Consider the following 26,990-nt stretch of genomic DNA (forward strand, 5'->3'; position numbering starts at 1 on the left):
TTCTCAATTACACACTTTCACAAGTGGTTCGGATGCTAAAAACAACACCAACTGCGACATCTGGATATTTTTGTTTAATACATAAATTGCCAATCTTATAACAAGTAATACATAAGAGTTAGTTAGGGTATGTTACAATACTGTTCGTTGGTCAAACAAACCCAGATATCAACTAAATATACATACTTCAAAACAAACATTGCATTATAAATTCATAATGGTGTTATGAGGATTTTTTTTATTTTATTTTCAAAGTTACAATTACTCGATCGGTCTTTTTATGAGACATTTACGAAATGAAGACCTGGGACGTCCCTGATATGATGACGACAAATGAAAAAAAAAAAATCTAAATTTTCCGATTAAATTTCATTGCACCTTCTTCTCTCTATCAGTTTGCTTTATTTTAGTTTAAACCAGATTTTATTACGTTTCATACATTATTATTATTATCCTTTATTTCATAATATGGTACATGGATTATGATTCCACTGTAAATAATACACGCGGCCAAACTAACCCTAGCCCTAATACAGTAACGCTTGGCTAAAAAATGAGATTTCACTATAGCCATACTTTGGATGTTTCGGGCTCAGTTATATCAAGAGAAGTTGGTTTCTAGTGTCAAATAGGCAGTAATTATAGAGAACTGCTTATCATAGGAAAATTACTGTATTACACGGATCATCGTCGGAGACCTACGGTTGATTGACAACAGTATGGGGTATTTAAATAATAAAAAACATGGTATAAAAATAGCAAATTAAGCGAAGTTAATAATGCTTAATTGTTAAAAATACATTTATATTGACAAATAAATAATTTTCAGAAAAGGAAAAAATAAGACACAATTATGTAATTTTCATTTTTGTGGGTAAAACAAATGAATGTATGTTTAAATACATGTTGTCAGTTAACAAATACATGTGTATGTTGTATTTATCACCTAACCTGCCTGTTATCCAGTTAAATTGCGCGTGTAATAATATTAACTTACGCCTCTAATGTAATATACGTGGAACGTTTCTCATTTGTTGCGCCAGTCAGAAATCGAATTTGACTTCATAATATGGCCAATGACGCCACGTCATAAATGTTGTGAATGGCGCAACAAAATGGCTGTCTCTGTTAGATTTCACGTTTTGATTTTAAAGCCTGATAAGTTTTCCGAGTTATGTGATAGAAAGTATCTTAATGTGTTTTCATTTCATATAAAATTTCATGAAACCCGTCTCGAATTTTTAACTTTTTTTTTCGTCATGCCTTCAAAATAACTGCTAAGCCTCTTTTTTTTTTTTTTTATAAAATCTCAAATAAATTGAAAACTCATCTGATATCTTATCAAAACTATCAAGCCACACCAGTCATCTCCCTGATTGGAATAGGTGTTCTTGAAAACCAAAATATCCCTGAAGTTTAAAATATCTTTATGGCTGATAAACATGATTGTGCTATAATTGTAATTTCGTATGTCCCTTTCTTCCCAAATATAGAGAGTGAAACACAATAGGAGTTAATAGATAAGACACAGAGGTGATAGCACCTTAATATACATATGTGTCAATAACATATGTTTAAACATAGATAGAGAGTGTCAAAAAGACTTGTTTTAGAAGTAAGTCTGTTTGTAAGTTTAAAGCAAACCTTTTTTTTCACGGTAATTACAATAACTAACATAATTTTAAATATCGATTTGATTTTAAGGTATTTCTTTAGGTCTGAGATATTCTATTATCTTTTACCCTATCTTAATATATTCGAAAATGTGGAGAAAAAATACCATGTAAACAACCCTTTATGATGCGTACCCCTGTTAACACACTGCTACTACAAACTTGAATAACAAATTAGTAATGATATACAATTGTTGAGTTCGGATGAGGTTAACAACAGGATTTATCAACCCTAGAAAACATTATCACCCCTACATAGTGACGCTGCGGTCCTTATCACCATACGCCTATTCGAAGGTCAAGGACACGGATCTAAACATCACCCGATAGTTCATATAGAGTTTTAATTGTTTAACAATAAATATACACGTCAAAAAATTATGCGGATATAAAAGTCCATGTTCAGATATTACAAAACAGGATATCAACACACTTAAGGTCCCCACAAAACAACATACATTGTGGATACTATCAAAACCAAACCTTTATAAGTCTGATGGCGTAAGTATGCATATATACATGTATATCATTCATCACCTCATTTCCTGGCAGATGTTGATTTCTTTTCTAACATATTTTGGAAAAGAGATTTATGATGTTGAAATGGATTTACCTCAGTCACATTGCTTCAATAACGGCCAGTGTCAACACAGCTCCCTATAATATCACCCATCTCGTTCACACCCCCACAAACAGCTGAATGACGATCTTGTCATCGACATGGAAATAAATGCTGATCCTATATTTTGTCCTCAATATGTCAATAATTTTATCAAAATATATACAAAATATATCAACATACATCTTCAACAAATATTCTATTCAATGTCATTTTTTTGAAAATATGAATTTAAAAACTGAATTATGGATTTAAAAAAAAAATGTCACAACTTTTTGATTCAGAAATAAACACGGGATCTGAGGGCATTCACAGTCTGATACATTCCTGTCCCTTCCTGTACGAAATACCAGCCGGGCACGACGAGATACACCTCCCTTCATGTTTGAAGTATTTACACAGCTGTAAACAAAATAGGAAATCAATGATATATAGTTTATATAGTATAAGACATACACAAATATTTATTGTATTTTGATGTATGCAAATCTTGTATCCATAAACTGTATCAGTTTACGATTAATAAATAATTGAATTTAAGGCATAAACAAAATTAAAATACAAGCAAGTATGTTTATGAAATTCTGGAAATCGACAAAGCCCCAGCTACATCAATACTTCTTGGCCCAAAGACATTATTTGCACAGAAAAGCATATAATAAATTAAGCAAAATTGCTGAACTCAGATTTCCCCTCTAATCACACTTTCATATGGAACATTGTAAGTTATGTTATTTCAAATACTAGAGCAAACATGTTTATGTTAACCAATCATACCACACAATCTGTATCACGTGGACCGTAACAGCCAATGGCACACTCAGGATGGCAACATCCCAGGATATAGCCGTCATAGCAACGCCCTGGACAGTCGGGATGACATCTTACTGGTGCCTCGTCTGCAAATTAAAATTTTAGTCTTGAACATTTTCTCTGATATCTACACGGGAAATAAAGACAGGGAACGGAACTGAGTTGTTGGTCGTATTAAAGTCACAAAGGATATCGCCATGCAAACAATGTCGTATTCCACAGGGGCTTGGCACGATTTTCCAAATGATGGTCCATATATATATGTATTATAGTGTCCTATAATATATATATATATATATATATGGACCATCATTTGGAAAATCGTGCCAAGCCCCTGTGTCGTATTCCAATACGGTCTTAGATTGACGAACGAAATATAGATTCACACGAAGACCATAGCATAGGAGTAAGACCACATGTGTCGGAAGGCTAAGCGTCTTCTGCTTCATCGACAATATCCGCAATGTAAATATAGTTCAATAGCTGCCACGTCCATACCCTCATAAGGAGATCGTGGTACGCAAAACTAGTTCAACAAATCATGAAGTACAGACTATTTGAAGGCGCTAATTATACTTTATTTGCCTCTGTTAATATACAATAGTTAATGTGATGTCCGGTTTGACTTATACTTACGTCTCTGACACATGAGAGGGTTAAGTCCCCAGCAGTGAGAGTAATCGTCTTCCTGTCGACACGCAGGATCACATTCCAGCGGACCTAGGAGAGATTGATACAATGCATTAACTAGTCCAAACACCAAATACAACAACGCCGCATTTCTCCCAACAGTGTTACAAATATTTAAGCGTGCTGACATTCCCCATCCTTTGTAAACCGTCGATGATGACGAGATCATCACCACGGCGACATCGTAAGTGCGTAATTACAAATGAATTCATAGCCATATTTACACTAACTTGCTTTAAAGCTAGGGGCATCGTCTCCATAGTTACATTGACTTACATTAGAGTTGAGAACGTCGTCGCCATAGTTACATTTACTTACATTAGAGTTGAGGACGTCGTCGCTATAGTTACATTTACTTACATCAGAGTTGAGGACGTCGTCGCTATAGTTACATTTACTTACATTAGAGTTGAGGACGTCGTCGCTATAGTTACATTTACTTACATTAGAGTTGAGGACGTCGTCGCTATAGTTACATTGACTTACATTAGAGTTGAGAACGTCGTCGCCATAGTTACATTTACTTACATTAGAGTTGAGGACGTCGTCGCTATAGTTACATTTACTTACATCAGAGTTGAGGACGTCGTCGCTATAGTTACATTTACTTACATTAGAGTTGAGGACGTCGTCGCTATAGTTACATTTACTTACATTAGAGTTGAGGACGTCGTCGCTATAGTTACATTTACTTACATTAGAATCGAGGGCGTCGTCGCTATAGTTACATTTACTTACATTAGAGTTGAGGACATCGTCGCTATAGTTACATTTACTTACATTAGAGTTGAGGACGTCGTCGCTATAGTTACATTTACTTACATTAGAGTTGAGGGCGTCGTCGCTATAGTTACATTTACTTACATTAGAGTTGAGGGCGTCGTCGCTATAGTTACATTTACTTACATTAGAGTTGAGGACGTCGTCGCTATAGTTACATTACTTACATTAGAGTTGAGGACGTCGTCGCTATAGTTACATTTACTTACATTAGAGTTGAGGACGTCGTCGCTATATTTACATTTACTTACATCAGAGTTGAGGACGTCGTCGCTATAGTTACATTTACTTACATTAGAGTTGAGGGCGTCGTCGCCATAGTTATACTTACTTACATTAGAGTTGAGGACGTCGTCGCTATAGTTACATTTACTTACATTAGAGTCGAGGACGTCGTCGCTATAGTTATACTTACTTACATTAGAGTTGAGGACGTCGTCGCTATAGTTACATTTACTTACATCAGAGTTGAGGACGTCGTCGCTATAGTTACATTTACTTACATTAGAGTTGAGGACGTCGTCGCTATAGTTACATTTACTTACATCAGAGTTGAGGACGTCGTCGCTATAGTTACATTTACTAACATTAAAATTGAGGACGTCGTTGCTATAGTAACATTTACATACATTAGAGTTGAGGACGTCGTCGCTATAGTTACATTTACTTACATTAGAGTTGAGGACGTCGTCGCTATAGTTACATTTACTTACATCAGAGTTGAGGGCGTCGTCGCTATAGTTACATTAACTTACATTAGAGTTGAGGACGTCGTCGCTATAGTTACATTTACTTACATCAGAGTTGAGGACGTCGTCGCTATAGTAACATTTACTTACATTAGAGTTGAGGACGTCGTCGCTATAGTTACATTTACTTACATCAGAGTTGAGGGCGTCGTCGCTATAGTTACATTTACTTACATTAGAGTTGAGGACGTCGTTGCTATAGTTACATTTACTTACATTAGAGTTGAGGACGTCGTCGCTATAGTTACATTAACTTACATTAGAGTTGAGGACGTCGTCGCTATAGTTATACTTACTTACATTAGAGTTGAGGACGTCGTCGCTATAGTTATACTTACTTACATTAGAGTTGAGGACGTCGTCGCTATAGTTATACTTACTTACATTAGAGTTGAGGACGTCGTCGATATAGTTACACTTACTTACATTAGAGTTGAGGACGTCGTCGCTATAGTTATACTTACTTACATTAGAGTTGAGGACGTCGTCGCTATAGTTATACTTACTTACATTAGAGTTGAGGACGTCGTCGCTATAGTTACATTTACTTACATTAGAGTTGAGGACGTCGTCGCTATAGTAACATTTACTTACATTAGAGTTGAGGACGTCGTCGCTATAGTTACATTTACTTACATTAGAGTTGAGGACGTCGTCGCTATAGTTACATTTACTTACATTAGAGTTGAGGACGTCGTCGCTATAGTTACATTTACTTACATTAGAGTTGAGGACGTCGTCGCTATAGTTACATTTACTTACATTAGAGTTGAGGACGTCGTCACCATAGTTACATTTACTTACATTAGAGTTGAGGACGTCGTTGCTATAGTTATACTTACTTACATTAGAGTTGAGGACGTCGTCGCTATAGTTACATTTACTTACATTAGAGTTGAGGACGTCGTCGCTATAGTAACATTTACTTACATTAGAGTTGAGGACGTCGTCGCTATAGTTACATTTACTTACATTAGAGTTGAGGACGTCGTTGCTATAGTTATACTTACTTACATTAGAGTTGAGGACGTCGTTGCTATAGTTATACTTACTTACATTAGAGTTGAGGACGTCGTCGCTATAGTTATACTTACTTACATTAGAGTTGAGGACGTCGTCGCTATAGTTATACTTACTTACATTAGAGTTGAGGACGTCGTCGCTATAGTTACATTTACTTACATTAGAGTTGAGGACGTCGTCGCTATAGTTACATTTACTTACATTAGAGTTGAGGACGTCGTCGCTATAGTTACATTTACTTACATTAGAGTTGAGGACGTCGTCGCTATAGTTACATTTACTTACATTAGAGTTGAGGACGTCGTTGCTATAGTTATACTTACTTACATTAGAGTTGAGGACGTCGTCGCTATAGTTACATTTACTTACATTAGAGTTGAGGACGTCGTCGCTATAGTTACATTTACTTACATCAGAGCTGAGGGCGTCGTCGGTATAGTTACATTTACTTACATTAGAGTTGAGGGCGTCGTCGCTATAGTTACATTTACTTACATTAGAGTTGAGGACGTCGTCGCTATAGTTACATTTACTTACATTAGAGTTGAGGACGTCGTCGCTATAGTTACATTTACTTACATTAGAGTTGAGGACGTCGTCGCTATAGTTACATTTACTTACATTAGAGTTGAGGACGTCGTCGCTATAGTTACATTAACCTACATTAGAGATGAGGACGTCGTCGGTATAGTTACATTTACTTACATTAGAGTTGAGGGCGTCGTCGCTATAGTTATACTTACTTACATTAGAGTTGAGGGCGTCGTCGCTATAGTTACATTTACTTACATTAGAGTTGAGGACGTCGTCGCTATAGTTACATTTACTTACATTAGAGTTGAGGACGTCGTTGCTATAGTTATACTTACTTACATTAGAGTTGAGGACGTTGTTGCTATAGTAACATTTACTTACATTAGAGTTGAGGGCGTCGTCGCTATAGTTACATTTACTTACATTAGAGTTGAGGACGTCGTCGCTATAGTTACATTTACTTACATTAGAGTTGAGGACGTCGTCGCTATAGTTACATTTACTTACATTAGAGTTGAGGACGTCGTTGCTATAGTTATACTTACTTACATTAGAGTTGAGGACGTTGTTGCTATAGTAACATTTACTTACATTAGAGTTGAGGGCGTCGTCGCTATAGTTACATTTACTTACATTAGAGTTGAGGACGTCGTCGCTATAGTTACATTTACTTACATCAGAGTCGAGGGCGTCGTCGCTTTAGTTACATTTACTTACATTAGAGTTGAGGACGTCGTCGCTATAGTTACATTTACTTACATTAGAGTTGAGGACGTCGTCGCTATAGTAACATTTACTTACATTAGAGTTGAGGACGTCGTTGCTATAGTTATACTTACTTACATTAGAGTTGAGGACGTTGTTGCTATAGTAACATTTACTTACATTAGAGTTGAGGGCGTCGTCGCTATAGTTACATTTACCTACATTAGAGTTGAGGACGTCGTCGCTATAGTTACATTTACTTACATTAGAGTTGAGGACGTCGTTGCTATAGTTATACTTACTTACATTAGAGTTGAGGACGTTGTTGCTATAGTAACATTTACTTACATTAGAGTTGAGGACGTCGTCGCTATAGTAACATTTACTTACATTAGAGTTGAGGACGTCGTCGCTATAGTTACATTTACTTACATTAGAGTTGAGGACGTCGTCGCTATAGTTACATTTACTTACATTAGAGTTGAGGACGTCGTTGCTATAGTTATACTTACTTACATTAGAGTTGAGGACGTTGTTGCTATAGTAACATTTACTTACATTAGAGTTGAGGGCGTCGTCGCTATAGTTACATTTACTTACATTAGAGTTGAGGACGTCGTCGCTATAGTTACATTAACTTACATTAGAGTTGAGGACGTCGTCGCTATAGTTACATTTACTTACATCAGAGTTGAGGACGTCGTCGCTATAGTAACATTTACTTACATTAGAGTTGAGGACGTCGTCGCTATAGTTACATTTACTTACATTAGAGTTGAGGACGTCGTCGCCAGTTTCATTTACGTAATTAGAGTTGAGGACGTCGTTGCTATAGTTACACTTACTTACATTAGAGTTGAGGGCGTCGTCGCTATAGTTACATTTACCTACATTAGAATTGAGGGCGTCGTCGCCATAGTTACATTTACTTAATTAGAGTTGGGGCGTCGTCGCCATAGTTACATTTACTTAATTAGAGTTGGGGCGTCGTCGCCATAGTTACATGCACTTCTATACTGTTTTAATCCATGCCTTTTATATTAAGTAGTCGTCGCCATATTTACTTAAAGTCGAACCTGTATGCGTCGACATATTTACTTACAGTGATGTCTCAGGAGTCGTCGCCTTATCTGCTTACAGTCGAACCAGTCGGAGTCGTCGCACTCTTTACTTACAGTCAAATCTATCGGCGTCGTCGACATATTTACCTACAGTGATGTACCAGGAGTCGTCGCCATATCAACTTACAGTCGAACCTGTAGGCGTCGTCGCCGTAATTGACGGGATCCTCTCTCCCTGGGACGATTACGTGCCAGTTGACAGTGTTAACAAAGCACAGCTATAGTTATACTTACTTACATTAGAGTTGAGGACGTCGTCGCTATAGTTACATTTACTTACATTAGAGTTGAGGACGTCGTTGCTATAGTTATACTTACTTACATTAGAGTTGAGGACGTTGTTGCTATAGTAACATTTACTTACATTAGAGTTGAGGGCGTCGTCGCTATAGTTACATTTACCTACATTAGAGTTGAGGACGTCGTCGCTATAGTTACATTTACTTACATTAGAGTTGAGGACGTCGTCGCTATAGTTACATTTACTTACATTAGAGTTGAGGACGTCGTTGCTATAGTTATACTTACTTACATTAGAGTTGAGGACGTTGTTGCTATAGTAACATTTACTTACATTAGAGTTGAGGGCGTCGTCGCTATAGTTACATTTACTTACATTAGAGTTGAGGACGTCGTCGCTATAGTTATACTTACTTACATTAGAGTTGAGGACGTCGTCGCTATAGTTACATTTACTTACATTAGAGTTGAGGACGTCGTCGCTATAGTTACATTTACTTACATTAGAGTTGAGGACGTCGTCGCTATAGTTATACTTACTTACATTAGAGTTGAGGACGTCGTCGCTATAGTTACATTTACTTACATTAGAGTTGAGGGCGTCGTCGCTATAGTAACATTTACTTACATTAGAGTTGAGGACGTCGTCGCTATAGTTACATTTACTTAATTAGAGTCGAGGACGTCGTCGCTATAGTTACATTTACTTACATTAGAGTTGAGGACGTCGTCGCTATAGTTACATTAACTTACATTAGAGTTGAGGACGTCGTCGCTATAGTTATACTTACTTACATTAGAGTTGAGGACGTCGTCGCTATAGTTACATTTACTTACATTAGAGTTGAGGACGTCGTTGCTATAGTTATACTTACTTACATTAGAGTTGAGGACGTTGTTGCTATAGTAACATTTACTTACATTAGAGTTGAGGGCGTCGTCGCTATAGTTACATTTACTTACATTAGAGTTGAGGACGTCGTCGCTATAGTTATACTTACTTACATTAGAGTTGAGGACGTCGTCGCTATAATTACATTTACTTACATTAGAGTTGAGGACGTCGTAGCTATAGTTACATTTACTTACATTAGAGTTGAGGACGTCGTCGCTATAGTTACATTTACTTACATTAGAGTTGAGGACGTCGTCGCTATAGTTACATTTACTTACATTAGAGTTGAGGACGTCGTCGCTATAGTTACATTTACTTACATTAGAGTTGAGGACGTCGTCGCTATAGTTACATTTACTTACATTAGAGTTGAGGACGTCGTCGCTATAGTTACATTTACTTACATTAGAGTTGAGGACGTCGTCGCTATAGTTACATTTACTTACATTAGAGTTGAGGACGTCGTCGCTATAGTTACATTTACTTACATTAGAGTTGAGGACGTCGTCGCTATAGTTATACTTACTTACATTAGAGTTGAGGACGTCGTCGCTATAGTTACATTTACTTACATTAGAGTTGAGGGGGTCGTCGCTATAGTAACATTTACTTACATTAGATTTGAGGACGTCGTCGCTATAGTTACATTTACTTACATTAGAGTTGAGGACGTCGTCGCTATAGTTACATTTACTTACATTAGAGTTGAGGACGTCGTCGCTATAGTTACATTTACCTACATTAGAATTGAGGGCGTCGTCGCCATAGTTACATTTACTTAATTAGAGTTGGGGCGTCGTCGCCATAGTTACATTTACTTAATTAGAGTTGAGGACGTCGTCGCTATAGTTATACTTACTTACATTAGAGTTGAGGGCGTCGTCGCTATAGTAACATTTACTTACATTAGAGTTGAGGACGTCGTCGCTATAGTAACATTTACTTACATTAGAGTTGAGGACGTCGTCGCTATAGTTACATTTACTTACATTAGAGTTGAGGACGTCGTCGCTATAGTAACATTTACATACATTAGAGTTGAGGACGTCGTCGCTATAGTTACATTTACCTACATTAGAATTGAGGGCGTCGTCGCCATAGTTACATTTACTTAATTAGAGTTGGGGCGTCGTCGCCATAGTTACATTTACTTAATTAGAGTTGGGGCGTCGTCGCCATAGTTACATGCACTTCTATACTGTTTTAATCCATGCCTTTTATATTAAGTAGTCGTCGCCATATTTACTTAAAGTCGAACCTGTATGCGTCGACATATTTACTTACAGTGATGTCTCAGGAGTCGTCGCCTTATCTGCTTACAGTCGAACCAGTCGGAGTCGTCGCTCTCTTTACTTACAGTCAAATCTATCGGCGTCGTCGACATATTTACCTACAGTGATGTACCAGGAGTCGTCGCCATATCTACTTACAGTCGAACCTGTAGGCGTCGTCGCCGTAATTGACGGGATCCTCTCTCCCTGGGACGATTACGTGCCAGTTGACAGTGTTAACAAAGCACAGCATGGGGTTTTTATAGAACAAAACTTTTCCTTTTGATATTTCTGTAATTGAAATGAAAAATAGATAAACCAATCAATCAAATGAAAGATTAAAGAAATGTATACAAACGATATTCATAATTTTTTTTCCGAATTGCATTGTATATTTATTAAATTAAATTAGAACAAACAGCAACCTTTTTGATATCCTTATTGATTTCTTTTCATTTTCTATGCGATATACAAAATGTAGAATGGGTTTTTCAATGAGTAATTGTATCTCTGCAATGTGAATAAGATTCCTATTGGGATATCATATCGACCTTTCAGTGATGGAAGTTGAAGTTCCACAAGTCCGTGTCTATATATTTCTTGCTCCTCGCCATCGGTAGTGTTCTCCTTCTGAAACTCCTTCCCGTCAGCCTCTGCGGTCAATGCCAGAACGAGTCCATACTCCTCCCCCATGATGTTATATGTGTTGTCCGCTCTGATTAGCCGGAGACTCCTCAGTGGGATGAACTCGACGTCCAACAGACCAATGAGAACGTACCCCGTCACAACCTCGATCTGAGACAGGAAGCTAAGGTCATAGGTTATGTTGGCCGAGTTGACCAGGTTGGTGATTTCGAGATTACCCTCCACGTATGTACAGTCCTTGTATCTTCTCTTCAGAGCCTCGTAATGGAACTCGTGTCCTCCAGAAAATCCAAAGCCAACATGAGTCCCTTGACAGTCTGTAAACATTAAAAACGCAGTCACATTAGTTAACTTTAAATACACACCATGTTACACAGTCATTTGTAAAACTAGAAAATTTAAGACATAAATGTCCCCTCTGCCACTTGATACACAAACTCGCAACATCAGAACTATACTCATACTTGTCCTATGTTTGAACCTTGATGAAAGTCTTTAAAAGAATGTTATTAGGTGTTAAAATTCAAACAGTTGATGGTTTTCTATATCTAGCAACAGCGACCTCTGCCCTTGACCTTAGAACCATGAGACATAACAGAAGTATAATCATACTCGAACCTTTATTTGTAGTTTGATGAAATCTATGAAAGAATGTTGTTACTAGGTGTTAAAATTGAAACAGTTGATGGTTTTCTCTATTTAGCAATAGTGACCTTGGCCTTGACCTTGGAATCCAAAAATACCACAATATCAGAATTATACCCATACTTGACCTTTGTATAAAGTTTGATGAAAATCTGTCAAGGAATGAAGTTGCTAGGTGTCAAAATCGAATCGGGACAGACGGGACGGGATGAGATAGGACGGACATGGGTAACGCTATTTAAATATTGATAATTAGATATATATTTACACTATCAATGAAAAATGGTACAAAGCTGAATTTGCTAAAATAATATGAAAGAGTGTAAATTAAACAATCGTATATCATAAGTATTTACACTAAATCTGCAAAACAAGCACAAATTAAATCAATATGACACAAAATTTAACAAAATGTTTAAGTTTGATCGATCAAACTTTTTACAGAAAATATGATTCAAGAGTATTCAATGATAAATTCTACAAATGTATTACAATTCAAGATTCAGTAGGTACATATGCATGCAGTTGATAATTCAAATATCAAAGCAAAATATGATGATTTTCAAAGTTACCTTCACACCTTAACCCCTACGTAAACACCGCACCCTAACCAGAGTTGATGTTCGGGGAAGACCCCCCCATCAAACGGTTGTCGTATTGGTGTTTACGTGAGAGGGACGTAACAAGTGGGGCCTGTTCGTTTATGGAGACAAACCGGTTCGTCAGTTTTAAAATGTAATATTTCAAACATATATCTTCACGGACCTGCAAATGTTGATACAGGCATTGGAATTAATTCTTTGTCAAGGCTCGTCTGAAAACAATATGGAATCATCAGGTCCAACTGGTCCGTCCGCAAAAACGAAAACCACTGACGGATTTGGGGGGCGGACCCCCCCCCCCCCCCCCCCCCCCTTAAATTTGTATGAATCTATCGTGAAATACAGTATAATGCAATATTTTGCATTTACCTGCTAAATTTTTTCGCCCCCCCCCCCCCCCATAATTTGGCACCCCCCCCCCCCCCCCCCCCCCCCCCCCCCCCCCCCCCCCCCCCCCATAACTGAAAATCCTGTAGCCGACCTTGAAAACGGCCTAGCACACGAGCGTCGCAAGACTGTCGCACGTCTGTCAAACCACGAGCTCGAAATACCGCTCGCTTTGAGTTCCCTTGCTGTACAAACTCTGTGGAGTGGAATTACGGCCGGTTGTGACTGAGCCTTAACGAAGCATTGTAAAAAGTTTATTTCAGTAACACGAGTAAAGACATGTCAACTCTAATCAACAGCCATGTCACTTGTCACCACCACCACACCGGAAATACATGCTCAACTTCAAAACGGAAGTTTGTCTTCCTTGTGTCGGGGACTTACGTACGTGTGAACCTTAAAGTTAAAAGGATGTTATCAATGACATTTGTTGAAATAAATTAATACATACCGTGTTCAGATTCAATTTCCGACTCTATTATATATTACAAAATTCGCTTTTTCACAAATTTGTTAAACCTTTTCTCTTGCTTCTAGGTCATGCGCATAACGACTACATCGAAAATGTCTATTGTTCCGTTTTGTTTTCTGCTTATTCCAGTGTGTGGGGGTTTGTTTGTTTGTTTGTTTGTTTTTTGTTTGATTGTTTTTTTGTTTTAATTGGTTTTTTTCGATAGGCTATCTACAGTCAAAACGTATTGCAAAGATACGGATAATGTGGGATTTAACCTAATAACTGGACGTCCTGGTGCTCGCTTTCTCAATTGATACTATGATGAAAGTAAAAATGGCTGAAATGACTTTAATTAATTACCTTACTGTAAGCTGATTATTTATTTCGCAAATATGACGTATAGACCCAGAAGATGTAAATAACAGAGCGCATGATTAATTAAATTTAAATCACTGCCTCTGCTAGGGATCGAACCCGGGACCTCTGGCTTACTAGTCTTGCGCTTAACCATATATATACCGTATAAGGTCATGCGAGATCAAATTGACACACTCAACCAATGCTTGCGATCACCTCTCATACGTCACAATAACAACTATAAACACAGGTAAATGGAACATTATATTTGACACAGGGACCTGTACAAACATTACACAAAATACACAGCGCAGGTATCTGTAAAAATAGTTTGACCACCGTCAGATACAGAAGATATAAGTCTTACAATGATACAGAAGATATATGTCTTACAGTGATACAGAAGATATATGTCTTACAGTGATACAGAATATGTCTTACAGTGATACAGAAGATATATGTCTTACAGTGATACAGAAGATATATGTCTTACAATGATACAGAAGATATATGTCTTACAGTGATACAGAATATATATATGTCTTATAATGATACAGAAGATATATGTCTTATAGTGATACAGAAGATATATGTCTTATAATGATACAGAAGATGTTTGTCTTACAATGGTACAGAAGATATATGTCTTACAGTGATACAGAAGATATATGTCTTACAGTGATACAGAAGATATATGTCTTACAGTGATACAGAAGATAAATGTCTTACAGTGATACAGAAGATATATGTCTTATAATGATACAGAAGATGTTTGTCTTACAATGGTACAGAAGATATATGTCTTACAGTGATACAGAAGATATATGTCTTACAGTGATACAGAAGATATATGTCTTACAGTGATACAGAAGATAAATGTCTTACAGTGATACAGAAGATATATGTCTTACAGTGATACAGAAGATATATGTCTTACGGTGATACAGAAGATATATATGTCTTACAGTGATACAGAAGATATATGTCTTACAGTGATACAGAAGATATTTGTCTTACAGTGATACAGAAGATATATGTCTTACAGTGATACAGAATATGTCTTACATTGATACAAAAGATATATGTCTTACAGTGATACAGAATATGTCTTACATTGATACAAAAGATATATGTCTTACATTGATACAGAAGATATATATATCTTACAGTGATACGGAAGATATATGTCTTACAATGATACAGAAGATATATGTCTTACAATGATATAGAAGATATAAGTCTTACAGTGAGACAGAAGATATATGTCTTACAGTGATACAGAAGATTTTTGTCTTACAGTTCTACAGAATATGTCTTACATTGATACAGAAGATATATGTCTTACAGTGATACAGACGATATACGTCTTACAGTGATACAGAAGATATATGTCTTACAGTGATACAGAATATGTCTTACAGTGATACAGAAGATATATGTCTTACAGTGATACAGAAGATATATGTCTTACAGTCATACAGAAGATATTTTTCTTACAATGGTACAGAAGATGTCTTACAGTGATACAGAATATGTCTTACAGTGATACAGAAGATATATGTCTTACAGTGATACAGAATATGTCTTACAGTGATACAGAAGATATATGTCTTACAGTGATACAGAATATGTCTTACAGTGATACAGAAGATATATGTCTTACAGTGATACAGAAGATATATGTCTTACAGTGAGACAGAAGATGTCTTACAGTGATACAGAATATGTCTTACAGTGATACAGAAGATATATGTCTTACAGTGATACAGAAGATGTATGTCTTCCAGTGAGACAGAAGATATATATATGTCTTACAGTGTAACCCAGCGTCAACTGTGCTATATTGAACTGTTCAAGCAACTTTTTCAAACGAAATCGTGTTGACATCGATAGATCATTGTATTTAACCATAAGCATTAAGCTGTGAGGCTAATATATTAGGTTATTTGGGCATTTTGTTTATTTTTATTGTAAGAACTTCAAGCACGCAAGTACAAGAGAGCTCCCAAGGGGAGGTAATCATTGTATCAAATTATAAGGTATCACACAACTACTTCAGCCAATCAGCTGATGTTTCACCCGAACCAAGTCCCTGAAGAAAATGTGTTTCTTGGGTTTGTAGCTATTTCTTAAGTAAATAACACATGCAATGGGTATTTTCTATATATGAGAATAAAGAGTAGGGTCTTGAGATTTTAAAAATGAAAAATATACACCCTTGCTATAAATAGAAAGATGTAGGATTCTAGGTGTAAAAAGGCGGGAATTCCCCAGGTGGGGGTTTCCCCGTCCACTGTAAATATCAGGGTTACTGTCTTCCAAATACTGGTGTGCTCGTATATGCTATTAAACCTATCCAATAACATCATTTTTCTTGTAGGGAAATCTTCAAACTTTAATTTTATATAATTTTCACAACATTTGAACTTCAATCAAATGAGCGATTGAGGGGATGGAGTCATTGTTAATAACATATAGTGAAATAATTAGTTGTGTGAGACCTATAAAATTAAATTTATTCTAAATTATCAATTTGTTTAGCGTCCTATTAACCGCAAAAATCCTCTAAGGACGAGTCAGGTTTTGAAGGTGCAGGAAAGAAGGAGTACTCGTAGAAACTCATCCGGGCTACGTTCGTTCAGTATCAGGCAACTGCCTCTAGAGGGTTTCGAACTCGTGACCCAGAGGTGGAGGACTAGTGATAAAAAGTCGGGACACCTTAACCACCCCAACCCCCACCCCGATCCCGATTTATGGAAGCAAAGGCCCGTTAATACAAATGTCCGTTAATCCGAAGGGATTATTGAAAGGTACTAGGTAGAAAGCTAAGGTAGACGAAATATAATTGGCGTATTGACGTAAATAATTCAACAGAAAATAACAAGAATAAACGAGGGGAAAAATCACAAACTTTTAGTTATATGTCGTGTGATTATAACTACTGCTTATAAATTCTAGACCATTCTTTTTCACAAGATTACCCATTTTCGGATTATTGGACCTTCGGACTAACGGACGTTCGGACTAGTAGGCCGTCGGGATAGAAGGGTATCACCTAGGATAGATTAGAGTGGAAAATGTTTATTGATTTCAACAATAGCAGACAGCAACATATTGACGAAATATCTGCAGTTTTCAGTCTATTTAGCCAAATTTTGAAATGCCAATATTATAACCGAATCCATCTGCTAAAGGTGCGTATTACACGTGTAGGACATGCGCACGGTCTATATTTAGAAACCTGATCGTCTGCCAGTAGAAAGCCCTCCACTGTACAGATGTTTTCCCTTGTTTTAATTGGTATCCTGTACCTAATGACCTACCGCGTGTATGTATTTTTGAGTAGTTTATTATACTCGTCCTATTTTGACGTCTTTGTATGTTTCTCTGGTAAGCCCTTCCTCGCTGTGAGGCCAGCCCGCTAGGTCTTTTTATTGTTAAGACGATTTCATAGTTGTTGTTCTGGTTGTTGACGACGACGACGACGGACGACGACGACGACGATGATGATGATGATGATGATGATGATGATGATGATGATTCAATATTTGAATGGGTCTCCATTATTATACTAAACAAAAAGTCTCTATTTGTCCCACCTACCCTAACTTTTTGTATTCATTTTCAACTTCTACACTTTTCTGCCGGGCACTGTTAAGTTAGTATCTCCTTCCTATACATTCCTTTTATAAGACTTTTAAAATATCTCTATATATAAATGAAAAGGTAACATGAACACCAAAATAATTCCGTTGGCCTGATGGGGGACACTAATTAGTGTATATACTGATAAGTAAAATATGTAGATATCAGTGAGAATGGTTACAGAGAGGCGTGATATCACCTGTCAGGGTCACATAGGTCAAAATATTCCAGAATTACTAGTCACAAAATTCCCCCCAGACCATCCCGCATTGATTATCGTTAGGGCGGGCTCTCTACACCCGTTACCTGGACTGTTGGAACTGACATCTAATGACTTCTTGAATTATAGTTTAGTTGTTTTTTGTTTTTCTTAACGTCCTATTAACAGCCAGGATCATTTAAGGACGTGCCAGGTTTTTGAGGTGGAGGAAAGCCGGAGTACCCGGAGAAAAACCACCGACCTACGGTCAGTACCTGGCAACTGCCACACGTAGGTTTCGAACTCGCAACCCAGAGGTGTAGGGCTAGTTATAAAGTGCCGGGACACCTTAAATCAGTACCATAAATTTCCAAAACGTCAAGCATATCCCGAAAGCCTGTGAAATCCCGGTAAATAAAAACTAGACCATCGACGGGTACTATCGACCCCTTCGAAGTCAGAACCATCATTACAATTAGCATAAATGATAAAAACTATTGGCCATTTAAACGACCTTATTGTGTGAATCAATTACACAAAAAAATATCAAAAGTCAACATTGTATAAATCCTAACACTGTCATGACTACAAATCAGGAAATGAATTTTCCATTCAAATTGGATTTAATATGAAAATACATCAATGTTTAGGAATTTGACTATCGCTGAGATATAATACGAAATGTTTGTATCAAAGCAGACCTACATTCTGTCATCTGGAGATTCTGATGTTTATTGGCTTATCCATGCTATTGTGTAGTTTAACAGAAGAATAGGATAGTACAGATAACTATACAAGCGTGTATAGATATATAGAATATTACTTATATAATAAATTCACAGTTACATTCAATTGTCATCTGAGTTTTACAAAAACGAGAGGAAAATATTTGAAATTACTTTGAAATAGATTTTACTTTAAATTCTAGTTATGAAATCATTTTAAAATCGTACCCAGATCATTCATTCAATACATAATTATACTGATATACTACCCTACACTAGAGAAATAGTTTTAAAAGATCAATAAAAAACATATTTTATTTATGTTTGTGATTATTTTCTTATGTTATCTAACTTGTGTATTGCAAACATTATAAAAGTCCAAAATTTAACCTAGTTTTGTTATCATTTTTGTAGAAAAATGTTGGATGATAGAATGAAAACAACAGGTACTATCTAATCCCTAACAATCCCATATCTACACTGTACATGTATATCCACATTTTGAGTTGCTGACCGCACATTTTGAGTTGCTGACCGCATTCGGAACACCTCGGCCGATTCTCTACGGTCATCTAACCTCGGATGTATCACGGTCGTCGCCATATTGGAACTACTTTCAAGTTCCCGGATGCGGGGCGGGAGGGGGAGGGGTAAACATGGCTGCGTCCATGGATACAACACCCGTGAAAAGTGTTTTGCCCAATACGACGTGCATGCTTTGACTACAAGAAAACCGGAGGGCTCACTGTTTGATAAAGTCCAAGGCTACAAAAGAAAACTATCTAAAAGAAAGTTGAAAGACTGAGAAAAGGAATTTCTATTCCTGCTGATGACAACTCTGACAATGAAGTTTGATAAGTTGTACATCTGATATGTGAAGAGAATGTTTAGGGGTTTCTTTAGTCAGTTCTTGAATGGAAGGTGTGAGTTCAAGGGAAGACTGTGACTTATAAGTAAATTATGGTAGGTGTAGGGGGGGGGGGGGGGGGGGGGGGGGGGGGTCTACCCGCCACCCTTACAACCATATTGCTTACTATAACCGCATACCTTCCAATATACATCATGATCAGTGTAACAGTACTAGTGCAACTATTGTTTCATTAATTACTTACCTTCACAACAATTATGAGATGTCTACATGATTGTAATCAATTGTATTAGTACCTATTACATGTATATATTTTAAATTTACTTTTACATGTTTTTATATGCCAGTTTATAGTGGATATCTATGGTGTAGGTGGGAAATACCCAACACCCAGATTGTAATCTGCAAATAATGCACATATCCACATATAACCTATAGGTGGGTACAAAAGTATGCGAGAATACTATAAAAAAAAAAAAAAAAAACAGTTGTACGTGCGACACACTCGTCACCCATACAGGTTACATTCTTGATATATCAAAACACATTTACATGTGTATATATAGATGACTAGTCTTATGTATTTGTGCTTCTGTGTGCATATATATTGGTAATTTACTAAGAACTCGGTGTAGGTGAGGATCTACCCGCCAACCAGGTAATTTAGTTTCTGTATAAATCTCGGCATATGCTGAAATTCATATAGTACATATAGTGTCATATTAATGATCATTTCACATACAGATGACCAAACTGTATTTTGTATCAATGTATAGCATAGGCCTGTGAAGAGAATATATTACCGGTATAAAAATATACTCTTGTAACACCTGATTGATGTAGGTGGGAACCAAATACCCTGTAAGGTATAAATATTAATACATGACATGTATAATATACATTTGGTTGAATCCACATTACTAATGTGTGACCCTAAGAAACACTTTTATGTATTCTACCATATATCTTGTTTACATACTGGACATATATATATATATGTGTGTGTGTGTGTGAATTACAGTATATATATCGATTGACTAGCTTGATATATAGCAAGATGGATGATATGATCTGCCACACTAGGTTTCATTTTTGGTAACACTAATATTATAGTAGTACTGCTGACTTCCGGTTTCAATTCTTGATGTAATGAATGTGGTGTGGCACATTGTGAAAGTGTGAACAACTTCTCAATAACAAAGTTGTCCAGATGGCCCTAATGCATGCTAGGATGTAGTGTTACAAAATTTGTTTAAATGAACGACCTTGACCTTCATTTGTAGGTCATTAAATATGCTAAAATCAAAGACATTTAACACCTCAGGTGACCATTAAGGCCCATGTGCATCTTGTTGTTTTTATTCAAAAAGTATATTTGGAGCTGTATATAGTTTCTGTCTTTGAAAATGTTGATCAATATATATATAAATACTCACCTCATTACTTGTTCAATTAAATAAATACAATTGACTTCATCGTATGCCCCAATTTCAACAGAAACTACTTTTTGTATCAGACGCAGTCGAATCCCTGCTAGTTTAAAGTTCCTTGATATATCTTGTGCAATCTGATGCCAAGTAAGATGTATATACAGGTACCAGCAAGTGAGAATCTGAGAGTCATCGCTTTAGCTTGTTCAATGTATCTATTTCAATACATGTACTTAACTTTTCTGATAATAAATTGTTTTAATTGCAATATTTTAATTCATATAGATGTACATGTATTTTAAGTAGATCCTTGTTAAATGTCTGCTATATATAGTTTAGAAATATAAATTCAACACGACAACTGTATATATATACACACATATATATAGCTCCATATAGCTTGACAATGAAGAATCCTAAATATTCACAGGGATTTCATTATCATTCAATTAATTCAAAGTACTTAATTGTTCAAAATATCAACTGTTTGCATTATGTAACTGCCTGAATACTGTTGATCTAGGAAATCATTATCAAATGCCACCAATGATACTATATACACAGTAATCAAATAAATTGTCATATGTGGACTCATTAGCAATAAATAAGTGACAAAGATTTTAACTATAGTCTGATTTTTCCTTATTAAGTTATAATAACTTTTATGTAACGATGTTGCATTGGTGCAATTGAGTCGTCTGTATCAGGTAGTAGACAAGAGTCTCCTGTCCACATATTCTTTTGTATTGTTGTTAGCCATATATATCACACTGCGAGTTTCACCAATCATTAGTGTTGGTATGATTATTGATTATAATCAATAAGTTAATCCTGCTGAACCAATGGGAGGTGTTCAGGTGGCACATTGGTAACACATGCACTTGCCTTTCACCTAGGCGGCCGGGGTTCGATTCCCCCTATCGGATGTGGAAAGGTATGAGGTCACCTGTCCGACCACATGGGTTTTCTTCAGGTACTATAATGGTTTCCTCCCACAGCAAGACCTTTCGTGCGCTTCCATCCAGGCCAACAAGCGTGTTTAATATAAGTTAATATAAATTGTTTCAAAATTGTTTTAAATCAATTACAAAGGTTAATGATTGATTATAAATTTTAATAATCAATTATTTAAAAACAAAAAAAAACAAATACCATTTTCAGATTGCCAGTGATTCTGTATTCTTGCCCTTTTCAAAGGACATGCAATTGCAAGATGTCAAAACATAAATATGACAGAATGATTTTACATAATAATTAGTCATACATGGCATGGGTAAATACCAAGCTAAATAAAACAAGCATTCTGTGAGTATTGCTAGACCAATACATGTCCCCTACCGGTGCCCCCAAGTTAAAATTTTAGCCAAATTTGAGTAAAAAAGTTTAGCCACAACTGAAACATTATCATTTTATGAAAATAAGTTCATTCCAAACAATGTGTAAATTCAGCTCTATTGGGGTGAATAAACAATGTTTCCTGTCCATAAAAGATATTCAGGTATTTGTTTGGTATGTCTACTGTACAGAGTAAAAGAATCTAAAGTGAATTTAAATTGAAATGTGTAATAACTGAAGTATCTTGACCACAAACAAAATTCAGTGATTCCAGATCTAACAATTGGTGATCGGGCAGTTTATATCCATCAGATCAAACAAATGAAACTGGTATTATTGAATGGTTTCTCACAGGAAATAATCTCTGCAAAAGTGATCATGACATAGTGAGAGTGTCACTATACCTGGCATTAAATATAATCCCTGTGAACAATTGTCTTAAGAATCTACTTTATACAGCAACAGAATCCACAAGAATGATGTGTATGTCACTAGATGCAGCGAGTTGCTTAAAATTACACTTGACGTGAGAAATCATATATACAGTCAGTAACGACGAGTCATTTTCTGCCACAAATGGGGCAAAAATGTTCCTTTGGTCCTGAAAAAACAACACTTTCAAATCCAAAGTAATTCACAAGAATAATTCTATAACATGTTTCACTTTCACAAAACTTTCTCATTTCTTCCGTCATACCGATTCTGTTTTTTGCAATATAATTTTTGTTGTAGTAAAGAATTGCCACTGACGGTTGTCCAACACGTCCAGCACGACCGATTTCTTGTAGGTATTTCTCCAGGGTTGTTGGGGGCCTGCAATGAATGATACGTGAAACACTTGGAGCATTAAGCCCCATTCCCAGTGCAACAGTTGCCAAAACTAATCTGACTTTAGGGGTTTCTTTAGTCAGTTCTTGAATAGTGATTTTCTTCATGGACTCTGCATAATCTTTGTGGTATTGGGCATATATTCTATTCTGTGGAATTTCCTCACCATCATAGCTGGCACCCTTAAGTTTACACGAAAGAAACTGATAAAAATAGGACAATGCTTCCAAACTTTCCACATACATTATGGTTACTGGAAAATGAACTCCTTTTTCCAGCAATTCTGTTGCCACTGGTTGTATCAAGTCATCAAATTTGTCAAATTTATGAAAGTTTGGCAATCTGGTTCTAATGTCTATAAATATCTTTGGACGGTCCACATTCTCACTGATAACAAGTGGATTTTTCAAATTCAGCTGTTTAGATAGACTTGCAATTGATTTCGGTGTAGCAGTTGCTGTGAGAATTAAATGCAAAGCTTTCTCTAGAATGCACATTAACTCCCCAAGCTTCTGGAATGCAGGACGGAATTCTTCTCCCCTTCAAAAAAAAAAAGGAAAAAAAAGATTAATTGCGGTTGACATTAACAAATATAGAACAAGATTAATTCGTAATTGTTTGTCACCTCTTTCCTGCACATGCTTTGTCGATAAATTTCCCAAAAACGGGCTATGATTAGATATTCATTAATGTGATGATATCAATAACCCTGCAAAGTTTTAATTCAATCCGACACCAATGAAATTATAACAATTTTAATTATAATACAAATTATCAAAATTTACCATTTTCTTAAAAATATATTGTTGAAGGCAAAGACTGGTTATTGCAACTTGATTTCTTTTTCAATAAGGACTGATTATACTCTAAAATATGAATTCTACCTCATTTTATTTTGCAACATTGCCCTTAATGCTGATTTAATTTTTTTTTTGCAAATTTGTATTTATACATACCATTCTGAAACCATATGGACTTCATCTATGACTACTGCACAAATGATCTCTTGGTACAGTTGAGACCTAAGAAGTCGACTCTGGATGACAATAAATTATGCAAAAGTCTCCTCTCTCCACTTGCTCATATGGAACATCAATTTCAACATATTCATGATCCTGTTCCTCATCGTTCTCGCAATCCGCATCTGTATAAGTTGAGCCATGAGTACCTGTGAAATGTGAAACGGAGATGGGTTATTCAGGCTGATTTCACACTAGTCAGAACAATAGGTTATGTCATGCCTACTGGTGGTTTCAGTTGGTTTGGGTTATGTAAGTTTGAAAAAGGAAAAAGTACTGGTGAGCTGATAACAATTGTCAAAGCAATGAAAAATGAAAGGTACCATACATGTTACGGGAAAGAGTATTATTCAATATTCATCTTGCATTTTGGTACATGACATTTTAAATTTGGTTGTTTTTAAATACGAATGAAATTGACAATTAAAGCATTCTACTTTACAGAGATGCATAGCTAGCCAAACCAACAAAGCCAGACCATCAGTGGGAGGGGCTAAACTGGACACAGGGACATAACTTATCACTGTATCATGTGTATGAAAGGGCTGATATGTATTTCAAACATTTGTAGTAGCAATTGTGACAGTCACACGTGCACCTGTTTTTGTGTTTTAAATGACTATTATAAATTTTTTTATGGTTGGCTGTCTTAAGTATGTGCTTTTACTTACATCGTAAAATGTATCTAAAGATGTATGATCGATTCCCCGGTGTTACAAATTTAAACCTACAACGTTAACGATTTCTTTCCATACTTTGACCAGATCTATAACAGACATGAGGGGATCCAAACATACAATACATAAAGCATACAATATAACTGACACATACCAGTGAAGTTCAAACTGCAAGCAGTAAATCCCTTCTTCCTCATTGTAATGACTTGGTCCTGGATTAGGGAATTCAGCGGGGACACGACTATCACGCTCATTGGTTTCCGTTTCTCCATTTTCAGCTGATCATGACAAAACCACGGTAACAGCTGAAATATCACACTTTTGCCGTAGCCTGTGGGTAATACCGATACACAGTCATGATCTTCGTATAATGCTCGCAACGTTTCAATCTGTTTCTCCTTCAAAGTGATGTTGTTTTCTTTAAATAAAGGACAATTATCGAGAAAATACTTAAACACTGTTCGAACGACGCCATTTTGGAGATCTATATGCACAGCGGAGACTCATCCATAATGAGTGATACGGCGACCGCATCACAAATGCACGGCGTTTATACATATCAAATACCGTGATACATCCGAGGTTAGATGACCGTAGAGAATCGGCCGAGGTGTTCCGAATGTTGCTGACCGCACATTTTGAGTTGCTGACCGCACATTTTGAGTTACTGACTCCACATTTTGACTTACTGACTCCACATTTTGACTTACTGACCGCACATTTTAAATTTTAAATTCCTGACAGAAGAATAACTGTCAGACCATGTTTATAACGTGCACTTTCGTTTCATATCAGACAAGGGTTCCAATATTACATGAGAGTGATGGGCACAACATTAAATGAACTTAATAAAAACCGATAAATTTAAAAGTAATGTCCTTTTAAAGTTTAATTGAGCCAACCCCGCCCATCCCTATAAAAAGTTCGTGATGCGAGGGGCAAGGGTGTGTGTGAGGAGGGGGGGGGGGGGGGGGGTCGAAATTCATTAAGGTGTTAATTTCGTTTGGGGAAAGGCGTCAAAAACACCCTTGATCCCGGGGTTGGGGATGAGATAGGCTGTCCCATGGTCATTTCGTAAATATATATGTTACTTTAATTATTGACAACACTGATAATATAGACATATCAATTAATTATACTGTCTGTATACATTGGTATAGAGAATATTTGAATACACTGGGGATTCTAATAGGATTCTAATAGGATGTGTGGCCAAACCATTAACGTACATACACACACGCATGGGTATAGGGTATGGGGACGGAGGAGGTTACTGAAGTGTAGTGAGATGTCACTCACAGACTGACCAGTCTATAGTCACTCACCTGTACTAGGGACATCTTCCACGACTTCCACTATCTCAACAGAGTGGACAAAGGTCAGTCCAAGGACACTGATACAACATATAATAAGGCTCCACATTGTGTGTAATTGAAAACAAAACACAAGATGGCTGTCGAGAACTAAATGCCTTACAGCGTACTTCACTTCAGGTCACGTGGTTTTGTGAAGAGAGAAAGCTGTTGATGATGATGCACGGAAGTTGAGGAGGCTGTTACCATAGTGATGAATCTTCAAAGCGATACACTGAAAGGACAGGCTTGGCATGGACTCAACATTACGCTACAAGCTTGGTGTTACATATGAAAGACAACAAACCACACCCTGCACATACCCTTACCCCATATACCAACTGAATCTCATACATCCTCCCTCTGCCTGTTCCGATAACCCTTTTCACCGGGCCCCTTCGGCCCAGTCTTGTATAAATTGCCAGTGGGTTGAAATCTATAAGGCGTCGTTTTACTATTAATTCGAATTCTTGATATAAAAAAATATTGATGTCAAACAATATTTCTTGATCTTAAACAAAAATCTCGAGTTCTTTTTTATCAAAACTTATTTTCTAATATAAAAAATAAACAATAAAATTATAGTAAAACGGCATATCATAAAAATCTCTTCATGGAATATTTTTCTGACCGTGTCGGTTAATTTTTATATTCGGTCATTTTGTGTATGATATATCAGATCCACGGAAAATTAGACTTATCTAATATA

At 36.5% G+C, this 26,990-nt stretch overlaps 2 protein-coding genes across 2 annotated transcripts; both read right to left on the reverse strand.

The window, feature by feature from the left end:
* Window positions 1-59: 59 nt before the first annotated feature.
* Window positions 60-26,436, reverse strand: LOC117317541 (receptor tyrosine-protein kinase erbB-2-like). Its single transcript, XM_033872356.1, has 6 exons — window positions 26,255-26,436; window positions 11,665-12,075; window positions 11,273-11,404; window positions 3,742-3,825; window positions 3,070-3,191; window positions 60-2,694 (listed from the first exon to the last, which is right to left on the reverse strand). Exons 1-6 carry the CDS (start codon window positions 26,349-26,351, stop codon window positions 2,602-2,604), a joined length of 939 nt encoding a protein of 312 aa, XP_033728247.1. The 5' UTR covers window positions 26,352-26,436; the 3' UTR covers window positions 60-2,601.
* Window positions 22,225-25,530, reverse strand: LOC117317542 (ATP-dependent DNA helicase RecQ-like). The gene is made up of 3 exons (XM_033872357.1): window positions 25,084-25,530; window positions 24,190-24,401; window positions 22,225-23,773 (listed from the first exon to the last, which is right to left on the reverse strand). Exons 2-3 carry the CDS (start codon window positions 24,201-24,203, stop codon window positions 22,966-22,968), a joined length of 822 nt encoding a protein of 273 aa, XP_033728248.1. The 5' UTR covers window positions 24,204-24,401; window positions 25,084-25,530; the 3' UTR covers window positions 22,225-22,965.
* Window positions 26,437-26,990: the final 554 nt, after the last annotated feature.

The sequence above is a fragment of the Pecten maximus genome, chromosome 19 (genome assembly GCF_902652985.1).
Source record: "Pecten maximus chromosome 19, xPecMax1.1, whole genome shotgun sequence".
NCBI lineage: Eukaryota > Metazoa > Mollusca > Bivalvia > Pectinida > Pectinidae > Pecten > Pecten maximus.

Bases quoted from the DNA above. Each gene is read 5' to 3' on its own strand.
- LOC117317541 (XM_033872356.1), bottom strand. From the start codon at position 26,351: ATGTGGAGCCTTATTATATGTTGTATCAGTGTCCTTGGACTGACCTTT. The intron at 12,076-26,254 runs GTGAGTGACTAT...TAATGTTTACAG, and splicing joins GGAAGATGTCCCTAGTACAG to ACTGTCAAGGGACTCATGTT. The intron at 2,695-3,069 runs GTATGATTGGTT...TTTTGTTTACAG, and splicing joins CACGTGATACAGATTGTGTG to CTGTGTAAATACTTCAAACA.